The 17,562-nt window shown below is 39.5% G+C and overlaps 1 protein-coding gene across 1 annotated transcript in view; it reads left to right on the top strand.

Moving 5' to 3' along the window:
- RNF150 (ring finger protein 150) overlaps positions 1 to 17,562 on the top strand; it is a 249,609-nt gene that overhangs the window by 150,414 nt on the left and 81,633 nt on the right. The window contains exons 2-3 of the mRNA XM_007189340.3: positions 2,071 to 2,321; positions 17,199 to 17,270. Of these exons, the coding sequence (XP_007189402.1) occupies positions 2,071 to 2,321; positions 17,199 to 17,270 (323 nt within the window). The remainder of the gene's footprint in view (positions 1 to 2,070; positions 2,322 to 17,198; positions 17,271 to 17,562) is intronic.

Raw genomic sequence — 17,562 nt, 5'->3', positions numbered from 1 at the left:
AGATCTTATCCTCAAAAAAAAAAAAAATCTCATTCTGAAGCCTTGAATAGACACGCTTAAAAAATATAAATAAAAAATTAAAATGAAAACTTAGGATTCTGTCACTGATTAAGTATCTACAAAGTGCCTACAACACTGGGATGAGCTTCAACAGGCCGGATTAGTCCAGTATGCAAAGAGGATCATATTTCTGTAGAGACAAAACCTTCCAGCAGCTTTAATTCCTCACGAAACCTCAGACCACATGCAACCATTAGCTGAAGTAAACATGATGAGAGAACAAGCATCAGAATTGTCAGTAAATTCTGCAAAGTTGAAATCTAAGCCATCAGTTTCAGTAATTCCCAGAAATAACAGCCAAATCTAAACACTGTGTAGTTTTGTGATTTTTACAGTTGAGCCAGTGCAAAGGTTTTAGGAATTTAAAAAATCATATAATTGATGTCTCATACACAGACACCATTGTATCTAGTTAGCTTTTAAAAGTATTCATGTCAGCCTAAGTGAAATACCATCAAAGAATTTAGGATGGAAAAACTGCATAGAAATCAAGGTCAAGTGAAAGCCCTAAATAACTTCTAAGAGACTTGCAACACCCTGAACAAATATAATCTGGTTGTTCCGTCTCGCTGACTGACCTCAGCACGTGAATAAGGCCAGCTTTAAGCAGCTGAAGTGGTGTTTAATTTTATCCAGAATCCATACCCTAATTGTAAATTTGCACTTTAATTTGTAGTAACCCCAAGTAATAGGATATTTCCGTGTCAAAGTGGGGCCCGTAAAGAACGTTGCGGGCGTGGGTTTGAACGGGGGTGATCCCTGAGAACTATCCTAGCGAAACTGATGTTCTAATCTGTGCATCAGCCACAGGGGCATGTCGAATCGGCTCATTTGGAGCTGATATCAAATCCTTACTAAAGACCCCTTACAAAGGCCCCTGAACTCCTCACCAAGAGGCTGTGCCTCAGAGTGTCATGAAGAACAGGGACAATGAACCAGGTAACTCAGACTGAAGAAAGGTACCACTTCTGCTTCAAAGTGTCCAGTAAGACACTTGGCGGTGAGAGTATTTGAGAGCGGAGGCAAAACCATCCTGGAACGATCCATACAGCCTCTATCCTCCCTTTGCTTGGCGTGAGAATACACAAACTGTTTATATTGAATTAGGTAAAATAAGCAGAAGATAATTCTGAGACCATTATTTTATGTTGGCGGGTCATATTAGAGCTTGTTAAGAAGACTCCTTTGGCAGAAACAGACTCACAGATATAGAAAACAAACTTGTGGTTACCAAAGAGGAGACGGAAGGCGGCGGGGACAAATTAGGGGAATGGGATTAACAGATACAAACTACTTACTATGTATACAATACATAAGCAACAAGGACGTATAGTATAGCACAGGGAATTATAGTCATTATCTTGTAATAACTCGGAGAATAATCTATAAAAATGCTGAATCACTATGCTGTACGCCTGAAAGTAATATAATGTTGTAAATCAACTATATTTTAATACACTTTGGGGTTGCTTTGGGTACTCATTGTAGGAGAAAACTGCCTTGGGAATGATTAGTAGATATCTGTAATTGAGTATCCCTAGTGTCTGTGGGAAAGAGAGAACTCACAGACAGATGACATAAAACTGGGCATTTTATCCTTTGCCATGGGGTACAAAGTGCCTTTGCCCCTCCTCGGGGGGATCTGTGAAATGCAACTTAGAACTGTAACCTAGGCTGGTTGGGAAGGGTCTACCCTTTACTAGACCAGGGTCAACCCCACCTTAAGGAGCTAGAAAGTAGCACCGTCATGACCTCGCTGGTACCAAAATCACGAGTTTGTTTTAGGTTCTTTTCTCATATGCAAGATAGCAGCATCCCAAGGTAGCTGAAGAAAGAGAAAATTCAACTCCATTTCTGGCTATTAGATCTGAGAATTAGACCTGGCTATTTGATCTGGCATAGAATCATTGAAAGAAGTGTCATTATTTGGTGCCTGTTCCTTTGTCCAGACATTTCACTATGATTTTCTCTTTCTCTCATCCCCTTACCCTGTTGTCCCTCTCACAACAGGTGTAGAAGACATCGTGGCAATAATGATTCCGGAGCCCAAAGGGAAGGAGATAGTAAGCCTGCTGGAGAGAAACATCACCGTGACGATGTACATCACCATCGGAACCCGGAACTTGCAGAAATACGTGAGCCGCACCTCGGTTGTGTTTGTCTCCATCTCCTTCATCGTGCTGATGATCATTTCCCTCGCCTGGCTGGTCTTCTATTATATCCAGAGGTTTCGATATGCAAATGCCAGGGACAGGAACCAGGTGAGTAGCAGAAAGTTAAAAAAAGAAAAAAGTTAAAAATTATTACCAGAATAAGACATATTATTGTGTAAACTTTGGAAATCACAGAAAATACCAAGACCAAAACCAAAATTACCTATGATGCCCCGACTCAGGATAAACACTGTTAACATTTGCTGTATTGTTTTTCAGATCTTTTCCAAGTACACATATTTTGATGTTTTGCTAACATTGTTCTGTAACATGGAAGCGCTTTGTCCCACATTCCTATTGCTCATTTGGGGGACAATTATTTACTTATTTAGGCACAAAATAAATGGAGAAAGAGGAAGGGAGCTGAGATTATGCTAATTGTATCAACATAATGTGGAAAGAGCCAGGATGTCCTCCTTGTGAACAGAAGGAGAAAAAAAATAAAAGGTATTTTAAAAAACAATTAATTTTGGAACAGACAGTGCCTACACATAGTATAAAATGCAAAAGGTACAAAATGGTATACGGTGAAAAGTAATTGCTTTCCCATGTTTGTCCCTCAATTCAGCAGTTCTTCTCCTTGGAATATCTTCTCTTCCAGGGATATTTTATGTGCTTACAAATGTGTGTGTGTGTGTATATGTGTGTTTTTAAACAAATGATAGCACACTTAACTCTGTACCAGTATTTCTCACTTCATCTTGGAGATTAATTCTTATCAACACTCAACCCAAGCTGCCTTCTCATTTCTAATAACTGTACAGGCAGACCTTGGAGATATTGCAGGTTTCATTCCAGACCACTGCAATAAGGCAAATATCTCAATAAAGCAAGTCAACAGGAATTTTTTGGTTTCCCAGTGCACATAAAAGTTATGTTTACCCTATACTGTAGTCTATTAAGTGTGCGATAACATTATGTCTAAAAAAACAATGTACGTACCTTAATTTTAAAATATTGCTAAAAAAGGCTAACCATCATCTGAGCTTTCAACTCATCGTAATCTTTTTGCAATAGTAACATCAGAGATCACTGATCACAGATCACCATGACAAATATAGTAATAATGAAAAAGTTTGAAGTATTGTGAGAATTACCAAAATGTGACACAGAGACACAAAGAGCAAATGCTGCCAGAAAAAATGGCGCCAATAGACTTGCTCAATGCAGGGTTGCCACAAGCCTTCAATCTGTAAAATACACAGTATCTGTGAAGGACAATAAAATGAGGTATGCTATATAATGTTTTATTTTCTGCATATGCCGCATTTATCTAACCAGGTCCTATTAATGGACATGTTTTCTTTTACCAAAAAACAAAACACACACACACAAACCTGTCCACGTGACACAGCACATTTGTGAGTATATCTGTATGGTAAGTTCTGGAAGTTTTATAGCTAGGGCAATAGTATGTGTACTTTAAACTATAATAGATACTGCCAAATTGTCTGCCAGAAAGGTTGAACCAATTTATACATTAACCAACAATATAGTAATACTGTGTTTATTCTAATATAAATGACATTTGTGCAGTAGTGTATTAATTTAATACTGCTTATACTAACATATACAACAATTACTAATAACAAACACTATTTACGCATATCCTCACCAAATGAATGTTACAGCTTTTTTGTTGTATGCAATTTAATAAGTTAAAAATGGTATCACATTTTTCTTATCACAAATAACATAAAATAGAAAAAGGTGATTTTTTTTTTTTCTATGAAGTATCTGCTTACATTATTAGACCACTTTTCAATTGAGCTGTTGGTCACATCATACTGATGTGTATAAGCTCTTTACTGGTCAGAGCAGTTAACCCTTTTTTGGGGAATCCTACAGATTCCATTTTTTTCCTCCCAAGTTGTCATTGTCTTTGATTTATCTTTGGAGCTTTTTACCATGCAGAAATTTGGGGGTATTACATAACTGAATTTATCAATTTTTTATAGCTCCTGAGTTTTATATAATAAGATCTTCTATAGCCCAAGACTATAGAAAAACAGTATCTCATGGTTTCCTCCACTGCTTTTTTTATTTCACTTTTATGATTAAAACTTTAATCTACAGAGAACTTATTTCAGTGTAAGGAATCAAGTACAGAGCCAACATTATTTTTGTTTCAGATTGCCTACCAGTTTTTGTAACTGGTATTTATTGAATAATTAATATTTTCCTTCTCATATGCAGAACCCTCCCCCATCTAGCATATATTAAAGCCCCATATGTATTCGGTTCTATTTCTATGCTCTCTAAAATGTAGCTTTAATCTGTCTATTCACATTCCAATATCATACTATTTTGAATATTTTAGCACCATAATATGTCTCATATCTGTTCATGCTAATCTTCTTTTATTGCTCTTTCACTTTTTTCATGTTTACCTTTATACGATTTTAGAATCACTTTTAGCTAGGTTTTTAATTTATAGAATAATTTAGAAGGAGTTTATAACCTACTGATGTTGAATCTTCCTATCGAAGTGTAGTATATGTTTTCCCTTTATTCAACTATTCTTTTTATTCCCTAATAGCATTCAAAATATCCTCATTTAATCTTGCACATTCTTCTTATGTTTATTCCTAGGTCATTGTGTTGCAATTATAAATGAAATCCCCTTTTTCATATGGGAAGTCTTTTGATTTTTTTATGTTTATTTTGTACATTATTATAATTTAGTAATTTATGTATTTTATAATTTATTATCATTTTAAATTATTATTATTACCATAATAATAGTGATATTATATAGTATATATTAAATGCAGGCATGTTGTAAGAGCTCTCTATATATTTACATACTTAATCTTCTTAATAACCTTATAGCAGATAATTCTGTTTTCTTCATTTTACAGAGAAGGAAACAGAGGTTAAATGAGTTGCCCAAGGTCACACAGCTAGTTACTAATAGAGACAGCAACTGAACCAACAGCAAGGCTTCAGAGTGTATGCTCTTAAGCACTACATTGTAGTACTTGTGATTGTTTGTATTAGTTTATCAGGATTATACTAATAATATGCAATCAATGATAATTCTTTCAAATTTTAAAACTCCTTTTTTTCTCTATTATCTGACTTCACTGACTTGTGCCTCCAGAATCAACTAAAGTAATAGTAGTAATAGTGAACATATTACTCTTCATTCAGTATTTAATGGGAACATTCTGAATTTAATGGATCGTTTTTATCATTTCTCAATTTTATTATTTCCCCATGCAGTCTTCTAGGTTAAGATCTATATTTAACATGTTATATAAATGTCAACATAGTCCTGTTTTATTCAGAGTTTTAATCAAGAATGTACTTTTAATTTTAACAAATGCCTTTTCAAGAGCTGTAGTCTGGGTTTTCTCTTTTGATCTATTAATAGGAGTGGTTTAAATTAATGGATTTCCTAATATTGAACCATCCTGAATTTCCAGTACATGCTACTCCTCTAATGTGTGCTAGATTGTTTTGATCATATCTTATGTGGTACATTCTTTATTTTTTACCTTGATATTCACATGTGAAATTTGTCCATAGTTTACATTTTTATCATGTTTAGGTAATGGCTATACTGGTTTTATAAGAAGAATTTGCAAATTTTCCTCCATTTTCTGTAGTCCAGAGTTGCAGTGTCCAACGTGGTAGTCAGTAGCCACGCGTGACTATTTAAATTTAAATTAATTGTAATAAAATAACATGTAAAATTCTGCTCCTCAGTCATACTAGCTACATTTCTAGTGGCTACTAGAATAGATACAGCATAGATAGGACACTTTCATCATCATAGAAAGCCCCATCGGACAGCCCAGTTCTAGAGCATTTTAAACAGCCCTGGAATTAGCTGATCCTTAAAGTATTATAGAACTTTCTGTAAGCCAATAAATTCTAAGTTGTTTTAGGAGGACAGCTCTTGGACTTTCTATTTATTTTATGGAAATTTGTCTGTTTAAATTTTCTACAGCTTCTGGAACAATTTTTTTAAACATTTTTATTGCTTTTTTCTGACTCTCAAAATGATGCATGTCTATTCTAATAAATTTTGGCAATCATAGAAAAATACTAAAAGAGAAGACAAAATCACCCATCACCTTACTGAATTGTTAACAACTGAGTACATTACCTTTCAGACTTTTAACCCCAAATATATATATATATTCAGTAAAATGTCATCGTATATGTGTCTATGTATGCATGAGATACAGACATACATGTAAGACATGTAAGTTTGTGTTCTCTTTTTTTTATTAAATAGTGAGCATTTCCCCCATCATTAAATAATCTTTGAAACATGATTTTTGGTGGCTACCTAGTATTCCGGTTCCACCACTTACCACAAGTGGACAAGATACTTTATGCTTTAGTTTTCTAAACTAAATGGGAATATACCTTCTTTGTATAGTTATAGTGAGGATTAAATGGCTTAATGTATCTTATATTTTAAAGTCCCTGAACATGATCAATCACTTACAAAGCTCTCAATGAATGGTGTCATTATTACTATCATATAGATTCCATAACGATTACATACAATTCCAACTTTGCCACTTTTAGTGAATATTCTGGAATTTAAGTGGACAGTTATTACCAGTTAGACACAAGGCAGTGAAACTAGATATAGAACAAATATGTTCAGTTCCACTGGTTCCTAAGGGTTACATTTGAAGAAACCATACAAATATAAATCAGTTATTGCAAAGACACTTACCAGCTGATCCAACAATGATAAATAGAAATGGTACCCATATCTTTTTGAGTCTATAGATAATCCAAGCAATCATTGGGAAATTGAGGTAAGGATGAAATTTTAGGCTTGACTTGGTTGAGTGACTATTTCAATTGCTATTTCACTTTGTGCAGGTAGTTAGAGATTGCATTTCTGTCTTGGCCTCTGCATACTCTGTGATGTATGTGAAAAGCAAATTAGAAGTGGATGGGGTTTAAGTGTTTACTCTGCTCCCTTCCTTGAATTACAGGATGTTACCTTCAGGTTACTCAGTGAATTTGGATCATGCTGAAAGTTAGCACTGTTTCTTGATCAAAATAGACACCATACTTTAGCCCTTTTATGAGTGGAATAAGAATATATAATTTCCCTTAGAAAAATATTTTTCTTTTGATGGGCAGTGCTTCGTTCCATTCAGCAGAAAGTTACAGCTGTATAAGCTATAGCTGTACTAACCATCAGGTGAACTGAAGTCATCTATTTTTATTGAAGCACTATTGGCCCTTCAGAAGGAGTAACTCTCAGGTTAGATGTAGGCTCACAGTCTGAAATGGAATATCAATATCAAAGGCATTAATGTTACATTGGTGAAGTATCTAACCTTTCAGGTGTGTGATAGAGAGACTGAACTTGAATTAGCCCGAAGCATACCTCAGTCTCTGCTTGGCTTGGTGGAGATCACACTTAGAGGAAAGTCACCATCATCTTACGCAATCATTAGCCTTTTCAGATCATTTCAATGCAGTTTCTCACAGAGTAAGATTTGCTAGATGTTCTTTATGTTAGTAACCTCACAGCGAGGTAGATGATGACATGGAGAATAAGGGCCACAATTTAAAGTGGAGAAGGAGATTTGGCTGGAGTGCCATGTTTCCTAAAGCAACTATACCAAGATAGTGCCAGTGCAAGGTAATAGTTAAACACACAGCTTTGGAGTCAGGTCTGGATTCAAATCTTTACTCTGGCAGTTTCTAGTGGTATGATCTTATGTGGGTCTTCACCTTTCTGTGCCTAGATTTCCTCACCTATAAAGTGGGAATGGGGACTTCCCTGGTGGTCCAGTGGTTAAGACCGTGCGCTCCCAGTGCAGGGGGTATGGGTTTGATCCCTGGTCGGGGAACAAAGGTCCCGCATGCTGCACAGTGCAGCCAAAAAAATAAATAAATAATAAAAAAATAAAGTGGGAATGACCACGGGTCATCCCCACAGGCTTGATGCAAGGATCCAATGAGAAAATATGTGTGATTGGTTATCTGAGAGTTGTTAACTGGATCGTTCTTATTTTATTTTATTTTATTTTTTGGAGCAGAGAAAGGTTTATTGCAGGGCCAAGCAAGGAAAATGGGTGACTCATGCTAAAAAAAACTCCAACCTGGATTGTCTTTTTAAAGATAAAGCAATTCTTAGAAAATAGTATTTCCCCCCCAAATTTAAATAGCCCCATTTTTTTATAACTCACATGTAGTTAAGTCTAGATATGGGCTTTATGTCCCAGGTGACACAGTTTGAAACAAAATGGGATTTTTTTGTTCAGAGTTATGGGAAAAGGAGGGCATATCAATAGACTACAGAGAAAGAATCTGGCATTCTTGGAGAAAAACTTCCCATGAAGCAGTGTGTTGATTAACAATAACAGTGTATGCACACTGTAAAAAAACAGGCAAAATAAAAGAGCATCCATTTAAAAGTAAGCATTCTCCCTCCCTCAGACTCTCTTTGTCAATTTCCCTCCCTCTAGGTCTCCCAAGAGGCAACAAGTCTTAGCACTTCCCTTTCTATGCTTCCAGAAGTTTCTGTGTCTATAAATAAGAAAAGTTCCTTTCCACATTTATTACATGCACGAGGACTCTGCCTTCCCATAGCATATGTTGTAGTGGCATCAACAGGCAATACACATAAAAACAGATACGAGCCCACGTGGAGGGCTGTACGGGAGTCAAGATGACAGGTGATGGGTTTGGATTAGAGGGAGCAAGGTGGAGAAGCCAGATGGGCATCAGATTAGGGCAATATTTTAAAGTCCTGTGGATTAGATGTAGAATATAAAACACATATCCTAGTTTATACCTGTTGTACCAGCCTAATTATTAATAACCCCCATTTTACTCTCCCAAGTGTTCCAGTTTAGATAATAATCACATGGTTATCATATGTGTGAGGGAAGGAGAAGAATCAAGGGTGCAGTTAGGTCAGTTCTTAGAGCATTAACTGAAATAGGAAAAACAGAAGAGATCCTGAGGGGCTGGGGAATCTGGAATTTGGGTATGGAGATGTGAAATTTTAGAAGCCGACACAACAGTGTAAATCAACTATACTTCAATTTTAAGAAAAAGAAACAGATACTAAATCAACATTGGGGGGAAAAAGAGAAGCCTATTAGATAGAGATGCCAGGTAGGTATTTCTTATACAAGCCGAGAGGTTAGGGGAGAAGAGCTGGAGGTGGAAATATAAGAGTCATCGGTATAGAGACACACCATTTAAATGGTCAGGACAGGGTGAGCGCCCCCTGGAAGTGGGCATCCAGAGAAGAGGCCTGAAGACAGCCTGATGTACACTCGCGCCCCGGTCTCTCTCCCTCCATCATATTATTGTATGCATTTGTTTTCTTTTCTTCCCAATTCGTGTCACTATTTGAAACCATTCCCTCCTCGCCTTGTACCTTCCCCTGCCTGCAGGCCCTCTGAGGCAGGTGCAGCAAGGATGCTGGTTTGCAGAGACCAAGCACAGCCTCACGCTCCCTCTGGATGCACTGCCCCTTGGCTCAGGGTCACTGCTCTGCCGTGACCTTCAGTCGCGAGGCTTGTTTTTCTTGGAGCCCTGTCATCTTTTCTCCAGGGCCAGGCTGCTTTGGGAACCCTGCTGTCAGCCAGCCTGTGGATGCCTGAGTCCAGTGCCTGACTGTTTCAAGTTCCCTCTCCACGGAGTTTAAGGAGGTAGCTGGACTCCTGTCCCCCATTCCCAAACAAGCCCTGGGGCCTGGAAGAGCCCGTGGAAGCATCCTGCGTGGGTTAGGATACAGGTTGGCCCAGAGCACACATGGAACCGGTAGGGGAGCTGCTTTTCATAATGTCACATTCCAACCAACCGGGTCTCAGCTCCGACCGGGCCCAGAGTTCTCTGTTACATAATCAAACATAGACCCAAACACAAATGGGACCCTCCCAGGCAGCTGGTGAAGATCTAGAATACTGTTAAGACTGAAGTGTCAGGAGCTGGGACCACTTAAAGGCGAGTAGAGTGTTTGTATCTAACGCCTGTTTTGGAGCAAAGTGGAATCAGAGACTTGGGCAAGGCGGGGTCATGAGGCAGGAGAACAGTCCAGTGCAGGAAGCGCTTAGAGGTTTTGGAGTCAGGAACCGGGTCTGAATCATAGAGATAGGAACAGTGGTCCAGCCAGCCAGGCAGAGCAAGGCGCGAGGAAGCGAGGAAATCGTGCTCAGGCACAAGAAGCCTTTTCTATCACACTCACACCTGTGAAGTGTGCAAGGACACACGAGTAAAAGCACGAAGGCGGTATGGGAAGAGAAGCTGCAGGTCACAGCCCACTTCTCAGAGATGGAAAGGTCCTATGATGATTAGGAAGAACATTGTGCTGGCCATTTAACACATGCCAAGGTGGCTTTTAAGTGCTAGGCCATGTCTCTCTGTCTCTCCTCACAAGTCTCATGATGGCCCTGGATCAGTACTTTAAGGAAATAGCCCACGGATGTCACCAGGGTGGACCTCTACCCCGCATCACCCAGACACCTCTCAGATCAGCCCTGAGAACCCCAGTTCTCAGAAGGGCTGCAGATGGGAAACCACAGCTGTAAGGATTTGGGAGGCAGTAGATACGTGGCCATTCTACTCATCTATTTGAGAATGCTGGCTGCCTGATATGAGAATCATAGTTTTTTTTTAATTTTTATTTTATATTGGAGTCTAGTTGATTAACAGTGTTGTGTAAGTTTCAGGTGTACAGCAAAGTGATTCAGTTATACATATACATGTATCTATTCTTTTTCAAGTTCTTTTCCCACTTAGGCTATTACAGAATATTGAGCTGAGTTCCCTGTGCTATACAGTAGGTCCTTGTTGGTTATCCATTTTAGGTATAGCAGTGTGTACATGTCAATACCAAACTCCCAATCATAGTTTTTAGAATTTAAAAGGACACGAGACTTAATGAATTTGAGAGAGAGAAATGTTAAGTGATTTTTTTTTTCAAGGGCACACAACCAGGTTTTTGATTTCAAGGTAGAGTGATTGCCAGCGGACAAAGCTCCCTTCACAGTACTGAGGTACTGAGGAGACCTGGCCCACCAAGAGGGCCGCCAGCCCCACTTCAGTCACAGCAGGAAACGTGAGCAACTCCCTACCATTCTACCGTTTGAAGATTGGCCCTTTTTGGCTTTAGAAGTAAGGATTGATTGCTAAGCCCTTTCTAGTATCTGATTTAAGATCCTCCACCTCATGGGGCTTCAGAGAGGATGCTAAAGGTTACTCCTTATTCTACCAACGAATGACCTCTCATCTGGGGACCTCTTCTTTTTATTTTAGACACCAATTGTACTTGAACATTTGTTTTTTTTTGTTTTTTTTTTAATTAATTAATTTATTTTTGGCTGTGTTGGGTCTTCATTTCTGTGCGAGGGCTTTCTCTAGTTATGGCAAGCGGGGGCCACTCTTCATCGCGGTGCACGGGCCTCTCACTATCGCGGCCTCTCTTGTTGCAGAGCACAGGCTCCAGATGCGCAGGCTCAGTAGTTGTGGCTCACGGGCCCAGTTGCTCCACGGCATGTGGGATCTTCCCAGACCAGGGCTCGAACCCGTGTCCCCTGCATTGGCAGGCAGATTCTCAACCACTGCACCACCAGGGAAGCCCTGGGGACCTCTTCTTGAACCTTGAGGCGGGGAGCCAGATCCGAGACTGACTCTTGATCCTAAATACCAGTGTGCACCCTGGGCAGCCCTCCACTCCCCACCAGGAGGTTAAGAATCCCTGTGTCCCCCATTTCCCAGGTGTGCCACTTTGGCTGCTGTTCACTAATTCTTATCCTGCTTATAGAAACCCTACAGGACAGGGTCTTCCTGGTGGCGCAGTGGTTGAGAATCTGCCTGCCAGTGCAGGGGACATGGGTTCGAGCCCTGGTCCTTGAAGATCCCATATGCCGCGGAGCAACTAAGCCCGTGAGCCACAACTGCTGAGCCCACGTGCCACAACTACTGAAACCCACGCACCTAAAGCCCGCACACCTCAACGAAGAGTAGCCCCCGCTTGCCGCAACTAGAGAAAGCCCGTGCGCAGCAGCAGAGACCCAACGCAGCCAAAAATAAAAACAAATAAATAAATTTTTTAAAAAAAGAAAAGAAAAAGAAACCCTACAGGACAAAGCCCGCCAGCAGCATTCCTGCCATGGCCGTGCCTGTGACCTGTGAGCCTGTCTTCTGGTGATGCTCTGGGACATTGTCTCACTGTCTCCTAGGACATCCCACCTCAGACACAAGGACTGGGTCTGCATTCTGAAAACCACAGGACTCCTAGTAGATGGCAGCTCTTTCGAATATGAGCAGATCAGATAAACTAAATCAGGCTCTTTTTTGTTTTTCATAAACAATATTGCCTTTGAGGCTAACCCAAAAAAACTAGACCTGTTTTGTATTGTTTCATGTAAGGTCTGGTAATGACATTCAACAAAGCTTTCTTGAAAGAGTTACCTCTCCCTGAGAATACCTTTTCCTATTATTTGCATGTACGTGGCCCGTGTCCCTTTGATTTCTTTTGCACATCTTTGTGCTGAAGTGATGTTGGAACAAAAGAAGTAATGGAATTTAAAACAAACTTGAACTTCACAGGAAAAGAGAAAGGGAGGGGATAGGAGTAGGCCAAGTATCTGCCATCCAGGGAGGGTCTGTAAGTGGAGATGCTTCTGTGGTCCCTGATTGACGCTGCGCTGTCCTCAGGGGATAGAGGGCAAGTATTCAGTGAGGTCATTAGCCATTGATTTACTGTGTTTCGATAATTCAGGTCTCAAAGGATCTTTGCCTCCCAGTTCTGTTCTGCGCGGCTGACAATGATGAGCTGGTAAAGCTGGAAATGACATGGCTTTACCTACCTAAGCTTACTAATAAAAGAAACTAAGGTCCAGAATATTTAAGTGACTTGGCCAAAGTCACACAGTCAGTGAGTGCCAGCAAGAGGACTGAAAGCTGGATTTTCTTACTCCCAAGCCATTGCCTTCTCCTCTACAACACCTCCCCCCAGAAATAATCCTGATGTTTTTACCTCATGCCCTGTGTGCACAAACAGCTTTAAGTCCTTACCCTGTGGAGTCACCATGGCCGCCAAAAGAGTCTAATTCTTTTATCCATATTTCTAAATGGATGGAGGGGTGATTTGCATCATAGAAATTGATTGGACTTGCTGTGCAATGGTTTCTGTCCCATCAGGCAGGCCCAGGAGAATCATTATTATGTATTAGAGCAAGTGCGGGAAGTGGCTGAGTCACCCGTGGCCACATGAGCATCCAGATGACTGGGACCAACTCCATTTATGTCTATAATGTCCTCTCTTCACCTAGAACATAAGGACACTTAGTTATTTTTCCACTTGTTCGTGTTGGTGATGACAGTAATCATGATTAGAAAATATAGCTGTCAGAAAAAAAAAAGAGGCAAAGATGATACAGAATTATTCAACCAAATGAGATAAGAGGAACATAAACTCGATTTTGATGCTGTGTTTTGGCATCCTTATTCCTAGTTTTTTCTCACCTTGACTGCATTTCTGTTTATAACAGAGGGGAACAAGAGGGAGATGTCTTATTTTTCTCAGTTTCTTAAGTATTTAGGAGATAACTAAATTTTATCTCCTAAATTATACATCTTGGGTTGGAGTCTGTCATTGTTTACTATCATTGTTGGTATTTATGTCAGACTTTATTCTTCTTATAAATGGCTCTGTGTTTATTTTCCATAAAGCTGTTTATCTTCATTCTTGTCAAGGAACCAGTAACCTTGGTAAATATTTTCATATACCTGTTTCAATCAAATTGATGAGTAAATCTAATTACCAAGATGGCTCAGCTCCTGACAATTTTTAGTGAAAAGTATAATATGATTTGGATCTGGTTGGGTTAGAGAAAATCTATAGGAGCATCCTGGAGAAGGGATAGGAATCCCTGCCTGAAACAACAGGTCTGTACAAACCTGAGGTGGTCCCTATCTCTGCCCAAGGTGGTCCCTACATCTACCTGAGGTGGTCCCTAAGTCTTCCATTAGCATCACATCACTCTGCATTTCTAAGGAGCACAAAGGAAAGAGTCTGTTTTGTGATGATCTTCTGCTCCAGTCCCTAGATTCTCTGCTCAACTACATAGAAGACTTGGTTTGAACAAGGTCTGTAGCTTTCCCTCTCATTTATACTTGGTGCAGTTAAAATCCCAAAGACAGAAGAGACCAACTACAAGAGCAACAACTTCCTTATTTGGGCCATTTTATTAAGAATGTTTATGGGCTTCTGTCATTAGTTTGCATTTTGGAAATCCAATAATACTAGTGTGAAAATAGTTGAAAATGGGACGGACAATCGTCTTTATTCAGAAGTCAGTATTTCTGATTTTCATGTCACTTAAGAAGGAATAGAGACATGCCTATATTGACAAAATTTGGCTACATGCACATGGTCATAGCATTTTTTTAAACTTTACAGTGCTTTCCCCTGGTCCCATAGTTATCGTCTATATCTCAGAAGCTGGTTTTTCCATATTTTCCAGGTATCTAGATCATCTGTTTTTCCCCTGGCAGGGCAGACTTTCATATCCTTCATTAGTCCCTACCAAAATGCAATCTTTTTCCTCCTCAAAAGAGGTATAGGTAAGCTTTGCTTACCTTATCACATGTATTACTTATAGTTTTCCATAAATCTTCCCATTAACTGGCTGAATTTCTCAGGTTGTATTTCATGCTTTTAAAAAATCTCTGGATTTAAGATTTTATTCACCTATCAACCGTTCATGGAGTTTCCATTAGAGAGTAAGCTGCAGAGGGCAGGGAAGTGTATATATTTTTTCACTACCGTTGTTTCAAAACCCATAGCTAGGCCTGGAACAAAATAAGTGATCCGAGATATGTGTGGAATGATCACGGGTCACTGATTGAAGGCAGCTTTATTCTAGGTGCTGGGGACACAAGGGGAAGCAAAAATAAACCCAGTCGTGCACTCAGGGAGCTCACTTGAGCGAAATGGAACAGGAATTGATCATCAAAATAAACATCAACTTGCAAATGTTGTGACAGTGCCGTGAAGCAAAGGTACAAGGAGCTGTGAGGATCTGGACTCAAGGGGTCCTCTCTCCTGGAAGAAGAGGGCGGAGCTGCCTGAGGAAGTGGCTTGAGTTAAGACCAAAGGATGGTTAGGCACCAGCTAGAGGAAGAGGAAAGGAAAGAGAGTTGCATCGTGTTTAGTTTCATCTCAGTTCTTTTCTTTTCCTCTCACTCTATGTTCCCCCTTGGTATTTATCACTATAGCCTCTTCCTATTTTTCCCACCACCTTAGTTTGCTCAATACTCATGGATTTCCTTATAGGTCTCAAGTGTATGTTGGTCTCCTTTTAGGAAACAACCAAAGCTTACTTTTCTGTTAAAAATGCCAGTAATTATTTTAGAAACTAAGGACAGAATATCAAAGAGAAAAATTAATTAACAAGGGGAGCATGTCCTCTTCTACCTATTTAATTGGGGTATGCTTAGGGACATGCCGTATGACAGGTACTTAATAGATTTTGATTGGTTGGTCAGCTGATTGGTTAGTTGCTTGGCTGGTTGACTGAACGGCTGGTTGGCTGGCTAGATGTTGGTTGGTTAGCTAGCTGATTAGTAGGTTGGCTGGCTAGCTAGCTGCTGGCTGACTGGGTAGGTGTTTGGTGATTGCCTGGTCGGTGGATTGGGTAATTGGTGAAAAAATGAGAGGGGTAATTTAGCTTTGGTTTTAAATTCAGACTTAATTTTACTCAGATTCTGACTGACCTGTCACTGACTCTCTGATATTAGACAATTTACTTAAGCTCTTTAAGTCTCAATTCATTCTATAAAATGGTATTTTTCTCATAGAGCTGTTGTAAGGATAATAGTGATATAGCTTACAAAGCTTTAGCATGGTACTTAGGCTAAATGAACTCTTCATTAGTATATGCTCACTATTTTAAAGAAAAGAAAGAAGCTAGAGTTTTATTTCCAAAAGAAACAAAATTAGTGAAAGCAGATGATTATTCTTTTTAAATGTTTGCCCTATTTATCTTAGCCCTTCAAATATGTTTCACTGCTGCAAATACACTTCTGTTACAGGCTAGAAATACACAAACCTGAGAAGATTACAGTATGTGGAAAACTCATAAGCGCACAAGCAAACCATTTTTTTCCTCGACAGATTAAAACGTAATTCTCTCCTCACCCTCTTCCTCTCCCACTCTTCCTCGTGGCCCTATTATTGTATTATTGTAGGGTGCATTAGGATACTAACTTCCTCTATTAAAAAAAGGAGTGCATAATATATTATTTCTTAATGTGGGTGATGATGGTTACCCAGGTGTTTTGCTTTATAACTATTTGCTAAACTGAATATGTATGATTTATGTATTTTCCTATGTGCACACTCACACTTAAACACACACAAAAGAGGTGAAATTGGCATGTAACAAGGTGATGGGATAGGATAGTACAGACCAAATATAAACCTAAGTTGGGTCTAGACAAGCAAAGGAAATTGCTTAAAAATTCCAAATTGAAAGGAATACACAAACAATAAACCCTGTGAACAAGAGATGAAGATTATTCCAACTACTCCAAATTGGCTATCTCCATGTCACAAATTGAGTGGCTAGAGTGACAAATTAGGGAACTGTTTGTTTGTTTGTTTGTTTTGCTAATCTGCATGGATGTGACCTGCACTGGAGTCACTGTGGGGCGGGATCTTTCCATGTCGTATTCCACTTGCTTAACCTCAGGCATGAAGAGCTTCTCTCGATGACAGAGCTCTTTAGCAGGCCGCGATGAGTCAAGTCCCTTTGCACAGGTATCACTGCCCCGTCTCCTCCAGCCGTCTTCATTAACATTCCTTCCACTTGTGCATGATTTCAGATACAGCTGCCCTGGTTTACTGAATGCTATCAGACACAAAGTTAAGAATTACAAGTCTTTATTACTAACAAGCAGCTTTTGGTTTTTCAGCGCCGACTGGGAGATGCAGCAAAGAAAGCAATCAGCAAGCTCCAGGTCAGGACCATCAAGAAGGGTGACAAGGTAACAGCCTCTTTTCTTTTTGGCGAGGAGCTATTCAGAGAAGCTCCCGAGTTTCCTAGCAGCCAGTGTGGAAAAGAAGATGAGGAAGGGAAATACGTGCTAATAGTTCTCCTGTGAACATCTGTTATTATACCCATCATTATTTAACATAATTTAAAGCAGTTTAGAAAATGCATACTATAGGACAACAGAGTAGTTGGAGGAAGAATTGAAAAGTAGGTATAGGAAAAGTAGACGCAACCAGGATGAAATCAGTATACACACGCATTACCTGAAACGTATAGCAGAAATG

The sequence above is a fragment of the Balaenoptera acutorostrata genome, chromosome 5, assembly GCF_949987535.1.
Source record: "Balaenoptera acutorostrata chromosome 5, mBalAcu1.1, whole genome shotgun sequence".
In the NCBI taxonomy this organism is placed as follows: Eukaryota; Metazoa; Chordata; class Mammalia; order Artiodactyla; family Balaenopteridae; genus Balaenoptera; species Balaenoptera acutorostrata.
This window is presented reverse-complemented; position numbering and strand designations above follow the sequence as displayed.